This window comes from Podarcis muralis, chromosome 1, assembly GCF_964188315.1.
Source record: "Podarcis muralis chromosome 1, rPodMur119.hap1.1, whole genome shotgun sequence".
Taxonomy (NCBI): Eukaryota; Metazoa; Chordata; class Lepidosauria; order Squamata; family Lacertidae; genus Podarcis; species Podarcis muralis.
This window is the reverse complement of record NC_135655.1, coordinates 116,148,595-116,172,445: the sequence shown is the minus strand read 5'-3', so window position 1 is coordinate 116,172,445 and position 23,851 is coordinate 116,148,595. Positions and strand designations below refer to the sequence as shown.

The 23,851-nt window shown below is 43.5% G+C and overlaps 1 protein-coding gene across 6 annotated transcripts in view; it reads left to right on the top strand.

Annotated features, from left to right (window-relative positions):
• Positions 1-23,851, top strand: part of RAPGEF4 (Rap guanine nucleotide exchange factor 4) — a 168,731-nt gene that overhangs the window by 86,024 nt on the left and 58,856 nt on the right. For 5 of the 6 annotated variants that reach the window (XM_028749531.2, XM_077916990.1, XM_077916981.1 and 2 more), the window contains 6 exons: positions 1,758-1,830; positions 2,380-2,444; positions 9,779-9,832; positions 11,921-12,027; positions 14,904-15,025; positions 16,528-16,711. In XM_028749531.2, coding sequence (XP_028605364.2) covers positions 1,758-1,830; positions 2,380-2,444; positions 9,779-9,832; positions 11,921-12,027; positions 14,904-15,025; positions 16,528-16,711 — 605 coding nt within the window. The remainder of the gene's footprint in view (positions 1-1,757; positions 1,831-2,379; positions 2,445-9,778; positions 9,833-11,920; positions 12,028-14,903; positions 15,026-16,527; positions 16,712-23,851) is intronic. The other variant, XM_077916983.1, reaches the window with a different exon arrangement.

The following is a 23,851-nucleotide window of genomic DNA, read 5'->3' as shown; positions in this document are numbered from 1 at the left end:
CCAAATGTCCGACGGGGCTTCCGATTGGCTGCAGGAGCTTCCTGCAGCCAACCAGATGCCGCGCTTTGGTTTCTGAACGTTTTGGAAGTCGAACGGATTTCTAGAACAGATTCTGTTCAACTTCCAAGGTACGACTGTACGTTTTGTTTGGAAACATGAACAAATGGAAATGTGATGTATTTCAACCAGTACTCTGGGGAACAGCATCTGGATTACTTAGAGTTCTCACCCCCATGTTGGGAGCCCTTTGATTTGTGCTAATCCCACAACACAGGGGAGTCGACAGCGCATCATGTAGGAGGTGGGACTAGCCTACACAGTCTAGAAAACCCTTTTGCACATTCGCACGAGTTCACTATGACCAGACTAGTGCTAAGGTTAAAGTGAAGGTAAAGGGACCCCTGACCATTAGGTCCAGTCGTGGCTGACTCTGGGGTTGCGGCGCTCATCTCGCTTTATTGGCTGAGGGAGCTGGTGTACCGCTTTCGGGTCATGTGGCCAGCATGACTAAGCCGCTTCTGGCAAAGCAGCGCAGTGCATGGAAACGCCGTTTACCTTCCCGCCGGAGCGGTATCTATTTATCTACTTGCACTTTGACGTGCTTTCGAACTGCTAGGTTGGCAGGAGCAGGGACCGAGCAATGGGAGCTCACCCCGTCACGGGGATTCGAACCGCCAACCTTCTGATCGGCAAGTCCTAGGCTGTGTGGTTTAACCCACAGCGCCACCCGCGTCCCGTAGTGCTAAGGTTATGACCAGTTTAATTTTAAGCAGGCTTTCCACAAGTGACACCTGTATGTGCTGCTCCAATTTGCTTGGGATGTGAATGTCATGATGTTTTCATAGGTTCTAAGCAAAGGGAGGAGGAGGAAAGTGGATTGTGATGCCGAAAATAGGGCCAAGCAAAGGAACAAACAAATGGAACGGAGTTTTTGTAACATTTTTTGCAAGCATGAAAGATTAAACAGCAACAGCAATCCAGCAGGTGTTATGACAGGCTGTTGGATGTGGGCAGACTCTCTCATACACTACTGCAGGCACACGTACAGGCAGACACAAACGCACACACTTCCAGGAACATAAAATACCAGGGACACACACATGGAGACCGGCACTTGCAAGTAAGTACAGATAGACTTAGAACAGGCACCCGCAGCCACAGACAGCCACACAAACCGGTTAAAGTAACATAAACAGTGTCATAGTGCAGTGTTATACAGTGGTACCTCGGGTTACAGGTGCTTCAGGTTACAGGCGCTTCAGATTACAGACTCCATTAACCCAGAAATAGTACCTCAGGTTAAGAACTTTGCTTCAGGATGAGAACAGAAATCATGCAGCGGGGACGGGAGGCCCATTAGCTAAAGTGGTACCTCAGGTTAAGAACAGTTTCCGGTTAAGAACGGACCTCCAGAATGAATTAAGTTCGTAAACCGAGGTACCACTGTACACCAGCATACATCCTCCTCGGGACACAATGCGCTGATTCTTGCTGTTTGCTCTGGGAGAAAAATGGGGGAAATGAACTCTAGCTGGGAGTAGAACTTTACTCACCTAAAATAGAACTTAGGGCAGTGTACAACATAAGAAAATACAGGGGGAGAAAGAATCCTAAAATATGGCCGAAGGATTTTAAACCACAATTACATTTCATGTGTAGCCCCAGGAATTTTATTTTTAGGCTTTATCTCATTTTTAAAAATTTGGTGTGGATAACTTTCAGCAAAGTGACGTTTCAACCGTTTCCCCTCCCCTCAGAAATACCGACAGTACATGTCAGGACTTCTGGCTCCTCCTTATGGTGTTATGGAAACTGGCTCCAACAATGACAGTAAGTACCTCAGCAAAAGTATCTGTAAAATGGGAACAATGGCGATCTTTATGTCAGGCGATCCCTGGTGTCAGAGGTGAATTTTAGGGCAGCGTGGCTGGTTCCGCTGCCTTGGCGCCAAGCAGAATGGGAGGTTGGGTGGGTGCCAGATTTTGCCCTCAAGCGCTGCCGAAATTTGAAAAACCAAAGTCTGCTGTGGCTGATGTAAGTGAAAAGAACCATCCCATTTGAAGAGCAACATTTACCGTATTTTTTGCTCTATAAGACTCACTTTTTCCCTTCTAAAAAGTAAGGGGAAATGTGTGTGCGTCTTATGGAGCGAATGCAGGCTGTGGAGCTATCACAGAAGCCAGAACAGCAAGAGGGATTGCTGCTTTCACTGCGCAGCGATCCCTCTTGCTGTTCTGGCTTCTGAGATTCAGAATATTCTTTTTCTTGTTTTCTTCCTCCAAAAATTAGGTGTGTCTTGTGGTCTGGTGCGTCTTATAGAGCGAAACATACGGTAATTCTCAGACATATTGTTCTGATGTGTCTACTGTTTTCTTACAGGAATGCCCGACAAGGATAACATGTCAAGTAGTAGTCTGTGCTCAATCTCTAAAAACTGCAATAAGGTAAATAATTTTTCTTCTTCATTTTGCCTGTACATAGGCAAAGCAATTCTTCTTCACAGGCAAGGCTGGGGGGAACGGGCACCACATTTTGTGCCCCGCTGTTTCTCAGTGGCCAAGGTGGGTCTTTTCTTCTTTCCTCCCATTGGCTGCAATAGAGGAAAATAACACTGCTTGAGCTATTTTTGTTGGGTGTGCTGGTGATACAAAGGGGCTTTGTATCAGTCCTGCCCCAATACCGCACCTCTGACATGCTTGGATTCTCCCGACCACAGATGGAAGAGCTGGGTGCATAAGTCCCCTCAGCTGGCCTTACGATAAATGTAAGATTGCACCCTAAATTAACTTTTGTGTGTGGAAACATTAATAAAACACAGGTGCTTCAGTTGTCCAAAAAAAAAAAAATAATGTAGATGCTTATGAAACTGAATATACTTTACTAAGCCTGGGTTCTATATTGCTTCTATGATGGCTAATCACAGCAGAAAGTCTCATTGCAACTGATATTAAAAATGAAGCGGTTTGCCAGTATTGTTCATTGGGCCATTTCTGTTAGCAAAGTTCTGTTGAGTTTATACACCACAAGTTAGGGAAAAAGTAAGATAGCAAAGAAAACGCTTGTGAAAGGCAGGCAATTTGCTTATACACTTGGCACTAATAGTATATCACCCCAAGACATTTAGATTTTGCAAGTGGAAAAAACCAAATTGAATTAATTTAAGATTTATTTTATTCAGAAGTTCAGAAACTAGTAAACGAAATTCTACAGAAATAAGCAATGTAAAATCCCCTTCTTTGCCCAAAAAGCGTATATCGTTAGACTCCATTTAGCTTTATGGAGCAACCCGGCTGTTTCCATGCCACAATGGTTCCTGCACCACTCCCAGTGATAGCTGTAATTACTGCCCAAATGGCATATTGTCAGATTATGGGTCATACTATTGATGTATCTCCTACTATGGCAAGCGACACATGATTGTATGTTACCACATAATCTGGCCTAAGTATGTGAGAAGAAATTTCAGATGTTGCCTGGAGTGGAGTGGGAACAGAGGATGAGAACACGCGAGCATACTACTGCTCCATGTAAAAACTTATGTGCCACTCTTCATTCGTAAAAAGTATCAGAGTAGTTTGCAACATAGAATACAAAATATATTGGAACTAAAACAATAAGCTATCACCGAAATCAAATTAACCACACACACACATTGTTTAATAGTCAGGAAATTGCAAGGGAAAGTCTTCAACTTTATTTAATGTTACATTTACATAGGATCTAAGTTATTAATGATGAAAAGCATGGCAAAACATGACATTAGCAAAGTGCTCAGTACATCAAGTGGTTGTGGTACAGCTATAACAGCAGCAACATTTATACCCCACCCACTCTGGGAAACATATATCCTGTGAACAAAGCCCCATTTTTTTATTTTGGATTGACAAAAGTCTGAAGTCATTCAGGCGATACCATAAAATAGCCACAAATATATTGATGATGCCTTTTTCTGTATAACTTACCAGCTAGGGATAGAACAACAACCAAGTTAATGTGTGTTGCTTGGTTTTTTATTTTATTACATTCTCCCTTTTGTTGACTAGGCTTTTTTCTGCATGGTTGAATGTATTGCTTGTTTCTTGTAGGTTAAATAATCCATATTCTTAAAATAATTACGTAGTCTGATCTGCTCAGAAGAATACTTTTGGCACTCTTTACTCACCAGCTCCATAAACAGCCACACTTTTTCCTTTCTTTATTGAGGTTCACTACTTCCTGTCTGCCTGTCCGTCTGCCCTGTTTCCTTAAAGAGACTGATCTTTTAACACATCTTTTTAACCTTTAATAACGTTAGAGACATTGCTGCATATATTTGCTTTTCCTCCTGTCTTGTTACATGGTATTTCCTGTCCCATCCTTATCCTGCTTGAAAACAAACCAGTTTGGGTGAAGTTTATAATAAGATGTGCCATACCAATAGTAATTTTCATTGTGGCAAGTAACAATAAAAATTATCACTCTAAAACAAGGGTTACTACACGAGCTTACTCGAAAGTAAACTCCACTGAGCCTATGGGCATTAAGATTGTGTTATAAGTATACTTTTTTATATAATACCACCTGAGATTATAATTTAGTATATCAGTTAAAGAAGGAATGGAGAGAAAAGGGCAGCCACTCAGGATAAAGGGAATAGTTTTGTGGTGGAAAACGACATACAAAAACTCCATTATATTAGGGGAAATTGGTTTGCAAAGTATATTAGGCAAAATTGCATTTTTAAAAAAGGGTACATTAGGAGAAATTTGCGCTAGAATGCTGATGAATTCTGATGAGGGCATTTAAAATATAAATTCACAAACCAATTTAGGAATGTGGAAAATGGAGATTAAGACTAGAAAAAGGAGAACTTGATTTGCCTGTCCCTTGTCCTAATAGCATGTTGACAGGAAGGATAAGACACTTTTGGTTCCTAAATTGCCCCCAGCATCTTTGCTACATCCAAACACTCTCTCAACAGGTGAGATGGTGCATGCTGTCCTCCAAGCATTCTTCAAATGCAGCCACATGGAGTGCCTTTGCTGTGGAGTCACTCCTCTAGGTTACAAAGGCTTGAAAGGCATCTATCTCGAGCACACAAATCTCACGCAGATAGGGATTTAGAATGGTGTCTCATGATTTATCCAAATCACTACCAGCGGATTGTTTTCGGAGCAATTAATAAATACCCCAAAGTTTTGCAGATGACCCTGAACGTCTGAAGTTGCGTCACATGCAAGGAAAGAAAAGTAAAACAAAAGTGAAACTCGCAAGGCACAAAAGTGCGGAGGAGTCTGTGACAAATGCGTTCATGATAAATCCGTCTTGACATGTGTGCAGGTCTTCACTTGTCATCGGTTCACTAGTTACATAAGATAAAGTACAAAAGCACATTGAGGTTTGCATAAGCTGCTCTTATATAAGTTGAGGGGTTGGAAAGCCCAGTCTGTAAGCAGTGACGCTATTGTTTCACACTCTCCCTTCTCTGAGCACAAGTAGTTCAGAGTTACCGATGTTGCAAAGAGGCTTCCATGGTACAGAGGGAAAGGATGTTGGAAAGAAGATACAGGACTGTAAAACCTCGGAAGATCTTGTGGGAGTATACAGCATTTCTGTAACGATCAGCTCCTGGTTTCAAGGTGTAAACCTGCTAAATTTATCTCGTAGAGCCAGGAGTGGGCAGACTTCTGGTTTGTTGGATCTATATGTCATTCCGTAGGATGGTTGCGTCAAAGCACCAGGTACTTTGTGCCTAAATTATGGATATAATTTAATCTCCATCCCCCTCGTTCAGCCCAGACACAGAGGACCAGCGCCGAGGGCCTTCTGGCGGTTCCCTCACTGCGAGAAGTGAGGTTACAGGGGGCCAGGCAGAGGGCCTTCTCGGTAGTGGCGCTCGCCCTGTGGAATGCCCTCCCATCAGATGTCAAGGAAATAAACAACTATTTGACTTTTAGAAGACATCTGAAGGCAGCCCTGTTTAGGGAAGCTTTTAATGTCTGGTGTTTTAATGTATTTTTAATCTCTTGTTGGAAGCTGCCCAGAGTGGCTAGGGAAACCCAGCCAGATGGGCTGGGTATAAATAATAAATTATTATTATTATTATTATTATTATTATTATTATTATTATTAGTTGTAGTAGTACAGGAACACAGGAAATGACTGCATCACTTGGGGGCACAGGATTGCAGCATGAGATGAAATACAGTCTGAAATACGCTTTGTGCCCCAGCTCCTTTGCGCATGTTCGGTGTGATTCCATCACCGTCTATAAAGACACGCACACACGCTCCATTAGTTTTTGCAATTGGGCAGTCGGGGAAAAAAGTAATTACGGTGAGAAACAGGGTTGTCCTTTTCAAGGGTCAGTTCTTCTGACAAGTCGAGCGCATACGAGCAGCACATTTGGCACTTATGTTTGAAACAGTTAAATGAACACCTCCCCACCCCATCCCGAAATCTTGCAATTATTCTTTCAACTTTGGCAGAAAAATTGAAAAAAGGAAATTTAAAAAACTTGGAAGATCTCGCAGAATCTTACAAATGTGTGCTGTGAGCACCCGTCCTACAAGTAATTCTGGAAACTGGGAATTGCAGAGTGAAAATATGATAGGAAGCCAATGAATCAATAAATGCATGCAGCAATTGTGGCAGCCGTTCTTGATGTGTGAAAAGGGAGATTGGTGGCAAAGATTTCAGTGATTAATAAGGAACGAGAAAATGATTTATTGTCTGCCTGATGTTTGTTTGGAGCAGATTCTTAACGTGATCCTAATCATGTTTGCTCAAGAAGCAAATCCTAGTGATTTTAGCAGGGATCGCTTTCCAGGTAAGTACACTTGAGGATTGCAGCTCCTGAGCGGGAACTATTGAATTTCCAAGGCGTGTGCAGGCTATTATCCCATTATTTCAACATGGATGCAAAAATGCCACACAAGCATGTGGAGATTTACAGCTTTTGCAACTCTACATTATTCATTATTTATATCAAAGGAGGAGGGAGGCTTTGGGAAGAAAGGAGAAAGCACAGAAAACAGACATACCCTCTTGTAACAGCCAGGAGGAATTGGGAGCACAGAACATTCTGTGCAAACCACCTTCTCCTTAACACCCCCTTTCTACTGAATAGGTCAGGGACATGGATCAAAACCACAAGAGGAAAAAAGTGTATGTATTTATTTTTTTTAAAAAAAGTTTATACCACTTTATGGTCCTTGGGAGCGTTCCAAAGGTAGTTTCTAATACAAATGCACAATAAGTAGGGTATTTTTAACAACTCTGCAATTAAAGCAATAAAAACGACAAAGCAACTTTTTAAATAAAAAAAGCTAAATAGGAACATACAAGCAACAGGACGCCAACACCCCCTTTAACCCTGAAGAATACAAAGGTCTTTTTTGTCCCAGGAGGATGGACCCTACTAGGCAACAGACATTTTGGAAAACATTGACATCCTGCCATGCCATTCCTCATGCCCTGGCAGCGGCAGTGCTTATTTATTTCTGCCTGGGATTACCTTGCCTGGTCACCTTCTCGCAGTGTGTCACAGGACATTTGTGAGAGAAGCTGCCAACTGTGTGAACAAGCAAAGAGGTGGGAATCCCAGGCCATCCATTCCAGCGGGCGTTGTGCATGTGTGATGAATGCTGGCACCATTTGCTTACACAGATTGTAAGTGATGTAGTAGTGAATGAGTAGCACTGAGGACAGAGCAATGTGTGCTGCGCAGCAATAAACCAGCCTGCTTCCAAGGTACAGTAGAACCTCAGTTGTCGAACGCTTTGGAAGCCGAACAATTCGGAACCCAAACGCCGACAACCCGGAAGCGAATGTTGCTGTTTCAAAATGCGCCTCAGAAGTTAAACGGCTTCCGAGGCAGGCACGTTTTTTAAAAGGAATTTGCCTACCGGCAATTGTGGCTTGGTTGTCGAATGTTTCGGAAGTTGGACGATCTTCCGGAACGGATTACGTTTGACAACCGAGGTTCTACTGTACCAGAGTGGTCAGCTTCTGTATGCAGAATGGCAGGGGCACTGTCTTGACAGTGGTACCTCTGGTTGCAAATGGGATCCATTCTGGAGGCCCGTTCGCAACATGAAAACAACGCAACCCCCAGTGGCGAGTCTGCGCATGCGTGGGTTGCGATTCGCCGCTTCTGTTCATGCGTGTGATGTCATTTTGCGCTTCTGCGCATGCACGAGCGGCGAAACCCAGAAGCAATCCTTTTCAGTACTTCCGGGTCGTCGTGGGACATAACCTGAAAGAACATAACATGAAGCAGACGTAACATGAGGTATGACTGTATTTGCCTCATAGAGGAAAAATGTCTTGGGTCAGACCTCTGTTGTACCATTATAAAAAGCTGAGGGAAGAGAGGCCTTTGACTTAGGGAAGGAGTTCCCTTGGTTGAAGGGCACAAACAGAAAAAGCTCTCCTCAAAGGGAAAAGGCAAATATCACACTTTTTGTGGTTGACTAAGGTGGCCACTTCCTATCTTCGGCAGATTTCTGCAGTCTTGATTCTGGAAGCACAAATCATTTAAGTACCCGTGCTGTATTTGGTGTACAGGGAAGACGATCCATTATTCTTGCCTAAATTAAAACACTTCCAGCAAACCATTTCCATCTTCCCACTGAGAATGGCTATGAAAAATAGGGCCTCAGTCTGTGGACTGAGCATATGCTGGAGTTTCATCTTTGGAGCACTTTATTCAATTCATGCAAAACTGTTTTAGCAGCTGTTAACGCTGTAGCAGAGAAGCATGGAAATGACAGGAAAATAAGACATCATTAGTTGTGTTCCAATCTTTATGCATGTGTTTGTGCACAGACCATATTCCGCCTAAGCATTCCTTTCCTTTTGACACTGGCCGCGATGTGTCATTTTGGGTAATGGTTGGGCCATTTTATGTGTCTTAAAGTGGAGGGCATTTATAGTTGCAGTGCACTATGTAATGCTAAATAATGCATGCCTGGTGTATCATTCTAACGTACGTTGGTTGCTCTGATTGCACAAAAATATTTTAAAATTCCACATTTTAGCAGTTTTAGGGATAAACAGAAGCTTTGTTCGAATTACTCCTCTTCAGATGAGGCGTTTCTTCAATTTCAGCTGTCAAGCAGGGGTCAAATTAGATTTTACAAAAGGTACCTGTAACTTTCCTCCCAAGGGTGAAAAGATGGGCTTTGGGGAGGGTTGTGGTTTTGTTCTGAAAAAATAGCACGGGAAAGGGTTAAGCAGCTTGCCTCGCCCATTTCACCCATAGCTCACATGCTTTGCATCCTGAAGGTGTGAAATCTGCTCTGGAGGGAGAAACCAATTTAGGGATTTAATTGTACAAAGCTGGATCACTCGCATAGTATGAAGGTAGAGGGAAGGTGTGAATCTTTTGAACAGTTACAGGATAGTTTTAGGGAATAGTTTTAGTGTATGCGCAAAGTTGGCTGAGAAAAGGCGACTCGGAACTTCTATTCAAAAAAAACGGCATATGAATTTTCAATTACACAGGGCTTCCCTCCCCCCTCCCTTTTTGCTACTGATATCTGCATCTCATCGCCATGTTTTAACTCAGTAGCTGTTTATGCATCTTTCTGTTTTCATCTAAATGTAGAACCTAGTTATTCTTGATTGCGACAAATGATACTGTGGAAAATTGCATATTTCACGTCTTCTCAGACTTCCAACATTTTCAGTTTTTGTATGTTCATTTATTTATTTTTCTCTTGAAAAACCCGCTTCCACGTTTGTTTACTTTTATCACTGCCCCCTTTGTTTCTTTCACTTAAATTTTATTTTTCAGACTCCTTTCATTGATCATCACATCCCATTCCGTCCAGCTACAGCCAATGTAGAGGTAAAGAGCTTAGATGTACAGCAGTCCTGGGTTACTGTAGAAACTGAAGTGCTTTGGGGTTATCCAATTACCCACCCTGCCATCGCAATGATACTTTGACTGTAATATATCTGAGTAAATTAGCTTCATGCTGTCTCACTGCATTAATTGTGAATACTCTAGAGTAAAGTATTTGCCTGAGGACTTTGCAACAGGTCAGTGCCCGGAATATAACCCCTTCATAAGTGGGAAGTTGTCAGTGTATGTAACTTACTTTTTTACCTGTAAAGGTAAAGGTAAAGGGACCCTGACCGTTAGGTCCAGTCACAGACTACTCTGGGATTGCGGTGCTCATCTCGCTTTACTGGCCGAGGAAGCTGGCATATGGCTTCCGGGTCATGTGGCAAGCATGAGTAAGCCACTTCTGGCGAACCAGAGCAGCACACAGAAACGCCGTTTACCTTCCCACTGGAGCGGTACCTATTTATCTACTTGCACTTCGTGCTTTCGAACTGCTAGGTTGGCAGGAGCAGGGACTGAGCAACGGGAGCTCACCCCGTCGCGGGGATTCGAACCGCCGACCTTCTGATCGGCGAGTCCTAGGCTCTGTGGTTTAACCCACAGCGCCACCTGCGTCCCTTTCACCTGTACTATCTAATAAATACCTCACCGTTAGTGTTGTTGCCGTGCTACTTGCAATGCAACATAACTGATAAGTTCCTTTGAATTACTAGGGGCTACAGATAGAACATAGCTGGTTGGATCAATAAAATATCAGGGGGAACACCTTTCTGCTCAAGCAATTGGCTTTCCTGGCTGCTCCCTCATCTCAGGGCAGTTCACAACATAAAACCACAACATAAAAAGCAGACTTGATGAAATTGTACTGTAAACAAACACAGACAAAAGTGAGAAAGTGCACCAAGCCGATCTACACTCAAACCCAATTTTGCTCTGTTTGCTTTAGGTGTAGGCGCTCTGATAGACACACACAGCAAAGATGACATTTTCCCATCTCCGCCATATTAAGCAGTTGGTCCCTTACCTTTCTCGCCCTGATCTGGCCACAGTGATCCATGCGACGGTCACTTCCAGGCTTGATTATTGTAACTCGCTCTACGCGGGGCTGCCCTTGAAGCTGACCCAGAAACTCCAGCGGGTGCAGAATGCTGCAGCGAGGCTCCTTACGGGGTCCTTGACACGGGATCACATTCATCCAGTGCTTTACCAACTTCACTGGCTCCTGGTGGAGTACAGGGTCAGGTTTAAGGTGCTGGTTTTGACTTTTAAAGCCCTATGTGGCCTAGGACCCATGTACCTACGGGACCGCCTCTCCTGGTATGCCCCGCGGAGGACCTTAAGGTCCACAAATGACAACACTTTGGAGGTCCCAAGTCGTAAGGTGCTTAGATTGGTCTAAACTAGGGCCAGGGCCTTTTTAGTACTGGCCCCGACTTGGTGGAACGCTTTGTCACAAGAGACTAGGGCCCTGTGGGACTTGACATCTTTCCGTACGGCCTGCAAGACAGAGCTGTTCCACCTGGCCTTTGGCTTGGACTCAGTCTGACCCTTATATTTCCCGCCCCTTACGGTTTTGATCTATGGGCTACTTTTAAAATGAGACTGCATTTTATATTGCATTTTAAACTGTATTTTTTTTAAAAAAAATCTATTATGTTTTTATTGTAATTTTACTGGTGTTAGTCGCCGTGGGCCCAGCCCTGGCTGGGGAGGGTGGGGTATAAATAAAAATTTATTATTATTATTATTACACGTAGACCTGCTATTACACACACCTGGAAAGAACAGATTCATTTCAGTGTCCTTGCATGTGCAAATGCGGGGTCCTCTTGGCAGAAACTAGGAAGTGCACACTGTGTGCAGCTGAAGATCCCTGGATTGGTTATATCCCGCAGATCCAAGGAGATCTACAAACGTGGGGGCAAATCCACACATCCCATTATGACATCAAAGCCTAGATTAATAAGCTTCATTGCATTGTCAAAAAAACCCCAATAAATACCACTGTTACATAAAAGTCTTTTCAGGAAAACAGAAAAGCTTAAAATATTTGTTGCCTGCTTCTTCCTCCTCCTCCTCCTCCTCCAGGTTCCATCAGAAAGAATCCTTCAAGCTGGGAAAGTATTACGGAACGCCATCCTCTCCCGAGCCCCTCACATGATAAGAGACCGTAAATATCACCTGAAGACATACAGGTATTTGTGAGCAGCTGATTGCTGATTGCATAACGATTTGGGGGCCCTTACATATTGCGAGCACCATCTGTTGTTGTTGTTTAGTTGTTTAGTCGTGTCCGACTCTTCGTGACCCCATGGACCAGGCACTCCTGTCTTCCACTGCCTCCCGCAGTTTGGTCAAACTCATGCTGGTAGCTTCGAGAACATTATCCAACCATCTCATCCTCTGTCGTCCCCTTCTCCTTGTGCCTTCTATCTTTACCAACATCAGGGTCTTTTCCAGGGAGTCTTCTCTTCTCATGATCTGTCCTTCCAGTGAGCACTCAGGGCTGATTTCGTTAAGAATGGATAGGTTTGATCTTCTTGCAGTACATGGGACTCTCAAGAGTCTCCTCCAGCACCAGAATTCAAAAGCATCAATTCTTCGGCAATCAGCCTTCTTTATGGTCCAGCGAGCACCATCTAGTGACTTTTAATTGTAGCTTGTTGCTTTTTGAGGTTTCCAAATACGGCCGTACCTTGGTTATCAAACAGAATCCGTTCCAGAAGTCTGTTTGACTTCCAGAAACATTCGACAACCGAGTCGCAGCTTCCGATTGGCTGCAGGAGCTTCCCGCGCGCGATCAGAAGCCACGGAAACCCTGTCGGATGTACGTCTTCCAAAGAATGTTCGCAAACCGGAACAGTCCTTTCCGGGTTTGTGGTGTTCGGGCGAAAACGTTCAAGTCGCAAGGCGTTTGGGACCAAAGGTACGACTGTATCGGTGCTTGCGATACGATGGTAACCCACCAAGTACAGATTGAAAACGATAGCCCTAAGTGTGTCATTCTAGTCTGTTAAATAGAAGAAATGATGCATGCATAGGCTAGGCAATTGGATTCAAACAAAGAGCCAGTGTGGCGTAATGATTATAGTGTGCTGGACCAAGGTTTAAATCCCCAATCAGTCATTAAGCTCATTGGGCCAGTCGCCATCTCTTAGCCTAACCTACCTCACAGGGTCGTTGTGAAGGTGAAATTGGGGAAGAATGAGAACCATGTTCATACCACCTTGAGGTCCTTGGATGAAAAAGGTGGTATATAAATGCAAATAATAAATAATAATAAATAATAATAATAATAATAATAATAATAATAATAATAATAATAATGGTAAAGGCCATATGGTGGTCTACCATTAGGGCAAATCTGTGTCAATTTCTCATTTTCCCTGTTAAGTTCATTTCAACATCAGTTTGATGATCAGTTTTTTAAAGTCCTCATGAAATCTTGTCAGCATTTCAGAGCGAATGTCTCCTAATGTGCAGATTTTTGTATGTTGTTTTTGCCTAATCTGCACACTTTACTTAGTAAATGCATTTGTGGTTGGAGAATTGCACTGCAGAATTTGGAAAAGTGCAGATTTTGAAGGATGGCTGTGTTCCTCTTCATATACTGTTTCAGGAAGCGCAAATTAGGTAGATTTGCCCTTTAATAGGCAGACTGAATTTCTCCTGCAGCCCAAAATGCCACGTGAACAATAGCATTCTTTAAATGTCCAATTTCATGCTTAAATTGAGCCTTCCCCCTTAGATTGGGCTTCATTGTACTTGTAATTCTTTCTCCCTCTCTCTGTTTTAGTAGATAGAGGTTTATGTTTATTATCGCTCATGCTTCTGTGTATCCTGCTGGTGGCAGCACTGCCTTGGATAAACTAAATTATCTGTGTAGTTCTGCCAGAATAGAAATTTAAAACTAAGGATAGTTAACCCACCTTTCTTTCTTTCCCCCTACTAATAGTAATAGTAATGTGGTGCACCTTCTCAAGAGGACTGAATAATTTAATTAAATACCCTTGAGGGCTCAGTTTTTCTGTTGCTAATAGTAAATATGTGTGCGAAGTTAGGAGCTGGGGATTTATTATTTTTTCTATATTAGGAACGAAATAGGTTACAAAGATTTGTTTTATTCAACTTGCAGTCATTTGAGTTACACAGAACTCCTCATCAGAATGGAAAACAAACCTTCATCTAGGAACAGATGAGGTTTTCTTTATTGTTTTCATCACAGTGAAACCCAATAAAGGATAGCTCTGGCCCAGGCATAGGCAAACTCGGCCCTCCAGCTGTCTTGGGACTACAACTCCCATGATCCCTAGCTAACAGGACCAGTGGCATGGGGAGAGTTATTTATCACTCTGTTCCATGCTCTGAAACACACTCGCTTTACCCTTGTGCCTTTACACTACACAGACTGAATGGCCCTCTCTCTTCATCAAGTTCCAGGAGACTTGGGGAGGGCAGACTAGTTGCCGTTGGATTTTGCAGGCCCAGAAAGGCTGACTGTTCCCTCTCCCGAGTCTGCTGGAGGAAAGGATGCAAAGCGAGTGCCTTCAAATGAGTGACTGGTCCCCACTTTGCTCTGATAAGTTGGACACCAGAGGCTGTGATAGGAGAGAGAGTGCGCCATTGCCTTCCCTCTGAATTCTCCGTGGTGTGTGGAGAATTTGGGAGAGGCAGGAAGGATAATCTTGTGTTTCCCCAGGATTGGGGGCAAATGTTTTCCGGGCCGTTTTCCTCATTCCTTAAAGCAGGCATAGGCAAACTTGGTCCTTCAGATGTTTTGGGACTACAATTCCTCTCATCCCTGACCACTGGTCCTGTTAGCTAGGGGTGGTGGGAGTTGCAGTCCCAAAACATCTGGAGGGCCGAGTTTGCCTATGCCTGGCTTAAAGGGAAAACCTGTGACCGTATATGCATAATCCTGTATCCAGTGTCTTGCCATTTTCTTTGAAGTCACTTTCTTGACCGGGTTCCATTTATTTCTAAATAGTTATTATATATCAAGTGTTTAAAACCAGCAGATGATGTAAAACATTTTTTAAATTAAAAAAAATATATTTATTTCCTCCCTCAGACAGTGCTGCGTAGGAACAGAACTGGTAGACTGGATAATGCAGCAGAGTTCGTGCGTTCATTTACGGACGCAGGCGGTGGGCATGTGGCAAGTATTGTTGGAAGAAGGTGTTCTCAATCATGGTAAGAGAAGCTCTATTGCTTTATAGGAAATTCCTCCCACTCGGATCAGTGTTTCCCAAACGGGGGTCTCCAGCTGGTTTTTTTTATGTGGACTACAACTCCCATCATCCATAGCTAACAAGAGCCAATGGTCAGGGATGATGGGAATTGTAGTCTGAAAACAGCTGGAGACTCAAGTTTGGAAAACACTTTACTAGATCCATGGCATAGATTCCTTAGCAATCCCAAAAGGGATCACAGTTCTTTTAGGAGCATAACCATCTGTGAAAATACATAATATTATGGAGTGTCTTTGGATTGTCAGTATTTTGCGGAAGAGATTTGAGTACATATTGGGAAATTTGGATTATGCAATTCAAATGGTGAGGAAGGGGATTGGCATGCTTTTGCCTCAACTTAATTAATTAAAAAATACTTATTTTATATACCGCCTTTCATCAAAATATCTCAGGGCAGTTAATGTCCATTTCTTTTGTAAACTGGTGGGATTTTGTTGAATAGTTGGCTACCACCCATTGAGTTTTATAGCAGTAAGGAGGGTTTTTATTAAATAGCCCCATACTTACATCTGTGTAACTCTAGATTATGTGATGCTTCGGGATTGTGCAATGCTAACAGTGTCATGGCACTCAGGAACTTGCTTATAGATAGATAGAAATGTTTGGTGAGATAATGGCCCTTTTATAAGAACAGTAATTTATTATTTATACCCTGCCCATCTGGCTGGGTTTCCCCAGCTACTCTGGGCGGCTCCCAACAGAATATTAAAAACATGATAAAACATCAAACATTAAAAACTTCCCTAAACCAGGCTGGCTTCAGATGTCTTCTAAAAGTCAGATAGTTGTTTATTTCCTTGACATCTGATGGGAGGGCGTTCCACAGGGCAGGCGTCACTACCGAGAAGGCCCTCTGCCTGGTTCCTGTGACCTCACTTCTCGCAGTGAGGGAACTGCCAGAAGGCCCTCGGAGCTGGTCCTCAGTGTCCGGACTGAACGATGGAGGTGGAGATGTTCCTCTTGACTATGCAAGGGCAGAAAGAGCACGCCAACCCCCAACATTCCTTTGTGTACCAGCCCTACTCCTCCACTGCCAAATTTCGTGCTTATCTCTGAAGGGGCTTGCAAAGAGGCTCATAAGCATGTACACCCCTTTTGTGGTCAGACTGAATGCATGAAGAGGCAAGTGTGTCTTAACTATGCAGGTACTACATGAGAAGGATTTCTGCTAGCATAATGGGGATTTCCCCCTGCCCACCCCTGTCCACACACCCAGTTGGCTTTGGGGAGTCAGGAAAACCCCCATAACAGTGCTTGAGGGGAGGAGAGGGGTGGGGATCGTTCTCTCTGGCAAGCCAAAATGCTTGCCCTGATGCAGTGATCAGAAGACAGTGACTTTGAAGTTCTCCCATTGGAGAACCAGGCTTCCAGGCCATGATACCTTGTTTAAGCTATAATGCCTTCCTGTCCTAATTGTTACATTCGTATTGATGATGTTTTCAGTGGATCAAGAACAAAACTTCCAGGACAAATACTTGTTTTATCGGTTTTTGGACGACGAGCATGAAGATGCCCCGATGCCAACGGAGGAAGAGAAGAAAGAATGCGATGAAGAACTGCAAGACACCATGCTTCTCCTCTCACAGATTGGACCAGATGCCCATATGAGGATGATCCTCAGAAAGCCGTAAGATCATCAACAATTACTGACTTGTCTCTGACAGCAGGTTGATACATTTCAAACCTTGAGCCATATTCCCAGTGCTAGTTTGCCACTCACCCTCAAGAACTCTATGGCCACAGCCCAACATTTGCCTGACACCTTTCTCCTGTGAGAAACCTACTTAGGATAGGATGATTTGAAAGGATAGGATAATTTGAGGTTGCTTTTCAGTTTCTTCCTTTCTTTGTATTTAAAAAAGCCAAAGGTAAAATAAAAGGGAGGTGCATGGAGCTTGGAGATTGGCTGTCAGTGTAAGAGAGAGTACAGTGGTACCTCGGGTTACATACGCTTCAGGTTACATACGCTTCAGGTTACACACTCCGCTAACCCAGAAATAGTGCTTCAGGTTAAGAACTTTGCTTCAGGATAAGAACAGAGATCGTGCTCCGGTGGTGCGGCAGCAGCAGGAGGCCCCATTAGTTAAAGTGGTGCTTCAGGTTAAGAACAGTTTCAGGTTAAGAACGGACCTCCGGAACGAATTAAGTACTTAACCCGAGGTACCACTGTATGAAGCTGTTTTGGATAAGTTTGTTGATTTCTTCCAGTAGTGTCTTGAGGAAAGTCAGCTTTCTGGGTCCTTCTTGTCCATACCCCTATGCTTCCCTTCTCACCTCATCAGCCTGGGTATGAGTCATGCTGTCATGTAGCCTTTGTATTTTAAGTTGCAGGCATCTATTCCAGTATCCCTGTTGTATATGAATACCTTAAGATCTTTCTCGAAGGACCAGTTCTGCCTTTCTCCACAGTCTGCAGGATGTTGGAAGGCCTCAAAGAGGCAAGGCCTTTCCATCTTTGGCACCAGAATTGTGGAACTCCTGGAAGACATTAATTCTGTTAATTCACTTTCTTCCGTTGATGTATACAAATAGATTTATGCTATTTGTAGGTGATTTGAAAAGAAAAGAGGGTACACTATTGTTTTCACTCTTACGCCCTCTGTTTGTGAAAGCCAATGAGCTATATTAATAGATGAAATAGGGGTATCCTTTCCCTTTAATATATCTATAACAAGAGTCGAATGTCTTCCTTTTCTTCAGAGTAGTTACAATAATATCTGAGAGGAACTGTAGCTCTCTATAGTTTGATTTTATTTGGGGGGACAGGATTATGTCCCACTGCATTCATAATCAGCTCCATAGATCTAATATCTCCAAATATTACCTGGATACCACTGTTTGTTTTAGCCACTTCAGAATTGATCCTACAGGTTGCTTCAGTATAAGCGAATGTATTTTTAATCTTTTGTTGGAAGCCGCCCAGAGTGGCTGGGGAAACCCAGCCAGATGGGCGAGGTATAAATATTATTATTATTATTATTATTATTATTATTATTATTATTATTATTATTATGATATTTCCGTTCCACCTTAAAAGGGATCAGGATGTTTGTGTCACAGCCTGCGTATTTCCTGTTTCATAGGATGTTTCTGTTGTGTCTTTGCTTTCATTTCCTTCTTCGTGCCTGAACGCTGAAGCAGGCGGTCATGTTTTTCTTTGTTCTGACCAACGCTGAATAAACTTGTAAATATGCTCTCCTGCGTGCAACTTCTGCTGTGCATTATCTGCTGATAAGAGTGTGCACCAGCCCTGGAATGTGGCAAGCTATTTTCTAGAGCTCGTGTCACTAATTGCTGATACTGCGTGACTATGGGAGATCGATGGAACGTCCGACAGCCAGCTTGGGGGCCATGATGGACTTTGTCTCCCTGGCAGTATCCCAACAATTATTATTATTATTATTATTATTATTATTATTATTATTATTATCATCATCATCATTATTATTAGCTGGACTCCATGCATACCTAAAATGGTAGCCAAAAATTCTTCCAAAAGTTCCACAGAATTTCCACCTCCAACTTTTCCTTTCTATTTACCTCATGTGACTTTTTGCATTTGCATACAGATAACATAAAACTACCATACTTTCCTGTCTATAAGACGCCCCCATGTATAAGATGCTCTCAAATTTAAGAAAATGGGGGGAGATGGCACAGAGTTGTTGAGAGCTTTTTTTAGGGGGGGGGAGCCCATGGTTGTGGAGCAACTTTTTTTGGGGGGGGGGGTGGAATGCCAAACCAAATATCACTCATCCAACTGGCAAACCCTAACAATTACAAGCGACGCAAGCCAAATTGCCGACCACTGCATTGGACGATCTACCTGTGTACCAAAAAAAAAAAAAGCATGGGTCTCAGATGGCCTTTTTCCTTTTCGCTGGAGTATGGCAAGACCTCTGACCCAGCAGAGGATTTGAGTTACCTTAATGGACCTTGTTCTTAGAAAGAAGCAAGTAAGGGCATAAGCCATTGGCTGGACTGTACCACTTCCAACTGCCACTGGGGGTCCATGTGAGAATACAGTCTTACCTTGGAAGTCAAAACGTCTTGCAAGTTGAATGTTTTGGCTCCCGAATGCCACAAACCCGGAAATGAATGTTATGGTTTGCAAATGTTCTTTTGGAACCCGAATGTCCGACACAGGTTCCGCAGCTTCCAATTGGCTGCAGGAGCTTCCTGCAGCCAATCGGAAACCGCGCATTGGTTTCCGAACATTTTGGAAGTCGAACAGACTTCCGGAACGGATTCCGTTCTACTTCCAAGGTACGACTGTACTCCACTGTTCCCCACATCTGTAAATCTATATATCAGGGAGAAAAGTTCTAATCTCCTCCTCCAAGTTTGAGTATGGTCCCTATCATGTTAGTCCTGATCTGTAGTCCGTGGTGCAGTCCAGACACAGATTTACTGTCTAATCTGTGGGAAATTGCCCTAGTTTTGACAAGTTATCCTGGCCATATGACTAAGGTTTACAAGAGGTGTAGAATATTGGCTGTGTATTGGCTTGAAAAAATACTTCCCATTTGCATATCAGCACAGCTGCTGCCTTTGACATGCAACTCTCCAAGAGGATGCAAAAAACTCGCATAATTACCGTGAAAGAAATAATGCAATTTCAAAAAGAAAGAAAAAACATGCTGAAAAGATCACTTTGAGCGTTTGATTGTATAATGACGCTGTTGCTTTAAAAGGTGCTTTCTATTGTTTCCAATTTGAAACTCACTTGCAGAATGTGTCACTTGTTTTGACAGGCAACTTTAAAAATTCTCTATTTATTACATTAACTGTTACGTTTTAACTGTCAATTGATGAAAGAAAGCCTGTAGTGTTGTTGTTTTTTTAAAAAAAGAAGGCAGAAAAGAAAGCTGTAAGGGGGAAAAATTGGCAGACTCTTGTTGCTCTTGGTAAGGTTGTTTCTCTCCCTGCCACCCGCCACATTCCCTGTTAAAAACATGCATTGCTAGAAATGTAAAATTAGCTTCTTTTTCAGTGCAAGCAACAAAGCTGCGAGTAGAAATCCATAGTTTATGCGCCTGGAATTTATTTTTTGAAAGCTGTGACTTAATGTTTTTTAAAATTTTATTTTGCAATTCAGGAATGACAACCTAAATTGAATTTTTATTTCTTAATCTGTATCTAGCTGATTGCACAAATTCAAGCAGTTAAAAACGATGAATCGAATCCAGTTTTTAACAAGGAAATTGCTAACTGTAATACGCAGTTGCTGTGTGACGAGGCTATGGATCCTTTCTTGCTACTTTGCCCAGTTTTCCAAGTGCCGTACTGGGCATGTTACAAGATCTCTTGCAGTCTAGTCTTTAAAAATACTAATAGCAGTTATGGGAAAGCCCGATTTTGATCACTGGGGGGAGCAGATTTACTCTTTTTCCAGCACTGTTTTTCTCATTAAAATCTCTCCCCTCCTTCCCACTATCAGCCCTTAAGGTCAAGGCATATAGCAGGCCAGTATCAGCATCCTGTGGGAATATTTAGGGATGCAGGGGAGACTATATTGCCTAAGATATCCTATCCCAACTTGTCTGTACAAGTTCAACAAAATCAGCAGAGTTAACATTCCCCTTTTTTAAACACACGCACAGCAGATAGCTTGCTCAGACTCCTTACAGTCTCTGTAAATATTTCCTGGTATTTTCCCTGTTTAATCCCTCCTAAAATAAGACGCTACACCACGGGTGTCAAACACAAGGTCCGCGGGCCGAATCCGGCCCGCCAGACCTCGTCATGTGGCCCGTGTAGCCGCCGTCGGCCGCCAGCTTTCACCTTTTGTTCTCGCTTCTTCTTTTTTTGACACAAGAAAGCCGCCTCTTCAGCGCATGCGCGGCAGCCTACAAGCCAGAGAACGTCTGCCCTCTAGCGGCGCCGGCCGTTCTACACAGGAAACCTCCACTTTACATGCATTCAGGAAACCTACGTTTCTGCTTTCAGAGCTAGTTATTACTTACATTATTACAAAAAACAGTAATAATTGAATGCAGTGACAATAATTTATGATAATAAAGAGTGGACACATAGTCCTACAGATACAACCGGCCCTTTGAGGGTGACCAAACTGCCGATGTGGCCCCCGATGAATTTGAGTTTGATACCCCTGCGCTACACAGTCTTCTGTATAAAACGTTTAGTCACAAGTAATCATTTGTTCACACAAAGGTTCCCAGAAGGCAGACTTAAAAGGTTGTAACATAGTTTAAATGGGGTGACTATCTCCTTATGGGAGAAAGCCCCCCCTTTCTTCTCTTGGTTTGGAGCCAAGGGTGCATCTTAGTAGTGCTGTTGTTAAGATGGCATCGATAGAGACCAGAGGAGACAAGATGGTCGCCAGCCTGTGGTTCTGGTTCTTTCTATTCCATCTCAAGTTACACACAGGAAGTTTCGTCTCAGTCCTGGAAAGCAGGAAGTTCCGGCTGGAGGACTGAGGCAACCTTCATGTCTACTCTAGCAATGTTGTGTTTGACTGCATCTGATTCTTACATCCCACACCTCCAACACATTTTGGCAAGTACTGTGGCAAGTACTAGCCCCAGCAGGGGCCACAGGGGCATCCCCTTGCCTGCTCAGCCCAGTGGCGGAAGAAGGGGGTGCGGTGGCGGTGGGTTGACCCGGGTGTCACTACTGAGGGGCGTGACAAAATGCCGGGCAGCATTCACCGTGGGGCCTGCAGGATGCCCAAGCCACGTGTCTCTCCTGGGAGTGACGTGGTGGCTTGGGTGCCCGCAGGCTCCATGCTGCCCCAAACGGTCCGCCTGCTGCCTCCCCCTCAGCTTGTAGGGCAGCCGAGTGGGATGAGGCAGGCAGACCCCTCGGAGCATCCTGCCCCGGCTGGCCACATGCGCCGCCCTAGGCGCCCGATCGGCTTGCTCCACTGCTGGCTCACCCCCCAGAGTATTGCACACAAACACGCCCCATTAGGGATGGCGGAAGCCGCAGCAGTGCTTTTGCAATCACCAAACACCTCCCCTGATCTAGCTGGTTGGCTGACATACCCAATGGTGGCACAGGAACTGGTTATGAGGGAGCCAGGTCACCACTGTTCTGTTCATATAAAAACAGCGTGGAAGGGAAGGTGGGAAGTCAAGTTATAAGAGAAATGTATAACATATTTGAAGTTTGAAATTAATGACAGTGGTACCTCCGGTTACATACGCTTCAGGTTACATACGCTTCAGGTTACATACGCTTCAGACTCCGCTTGACCCAAGAAATATTACCTCGGGTTAAGAACTTTGCTTCAGGTTGAGAACAGAAATTGTGCTCTGGCGGCGCGGCGGCAGCGGGAGGCCCCATTAGCTAAAGTGGTGCTTCAGGTTAAGAACAGTTTCAGGTTAAGAAAGGACCTCCGGAACGAATTAACTACGTAACCCGAGGTACCACTGTAGTTAAAGTTATGAAAATGTAATAAAAAAATTATTTATTTTTTTAAAAAGAAGAGTTTGGATTTGATATCCCGCTTTATCACTACCCAAAGGAGTCTCATAGCGGCTAACATTCTCCTTTCCCTTCCTCCCCCACAACAAACACTCTGTGAGGTGAGTGGGGCCGAGAGCCTTCAAAGAAGTGTGACTAGCCCAAGGTCACCCAGCTGCATGTGGAGGAATGGAGACGTGAACCCAGTTCACCAGATTACAAGTCCACCACTCTTAACCACTACACCACACTGGCTCTCATTTTGGGACACATCACTACAGTTCCCTATACAATGCCTGGCATATAGTAGACCCTAAATAAAATTAGTTTGACTGCCATCTTGTCCTCTTCACCCTGATCTTTTTTCTTCTTGGACAGAGGTTTATTCAAGTTTGCAGTAAGAACAGGGATAAGCAGGCATTGTGAGGCACAGCAGTGCTTATATACCGAGATACAATTTTCATTCTTGTCCACACGGCAGCAACAGAGAAACTCGGTGTCTGTGACCTTGATAGACTACTCAAGCAGCCAACAGTGTTTATTGATCATGTAATTTCAACCAAGCTCTCCCTTCCACTAATGTGTAGTTTGCTTCTCCCGGAACCTCCCATTTACTTTATCTTGGGTATAACTAAGACCTAGCTCACCCAACAGGTTTCCTGCAGAAAGTAGGTCTTCACACAGCAGGATCCGAGAAATCTACATCATTGGTGCACCACACCGCTTAATATCTTCCCATACCTGGACAAGCAGAAGTCTGAGGTGCCTCTGCAACAGACCGTGTGACATTTTCACTCGTGTTAAAGGAAAGCTTAAAGTATATATGAATCAGAACGGCCTGTCTACCAGATAAAAAGCAGGTCGTTAATGCAGTGGGAATTTAGGGGCTTATACCTGTGTGGCTGATTACCAAAACCAATCAAAAAACACCCCAAATGAATGCAAGCGCGCTCACACATAAAATAAAAAGCACATTTGCAACTGCACTGTTGAAATACTGCCAGCAAATAATAAAAAGATGATATCCATGCAATTAAAAACTTCTAATGAGGAGCTGCTTTTAAAAGGTAATGATGACATGGAAAGGGGTAAAACAGAGTCAGCGTTTTGATCTTGAGTCTGCCAATCTTCAAATATGCCCAAGTAGCAGTCACATTTGCAATTATCACCAGATATGACTTTCCAGAGCAGCCCTTTTCTCGGTCCAACCAACAACTGATGTGGATTTGGTGGGAAATCAAGAAAGGGCCTTTTTAGTGGCTATATCCAGATTTTGAAAATTCATTTTCAAAGATGTTCATTTAGCCTCCTTGTTGCTCAGTTTCTGGCAGGTGGCAAA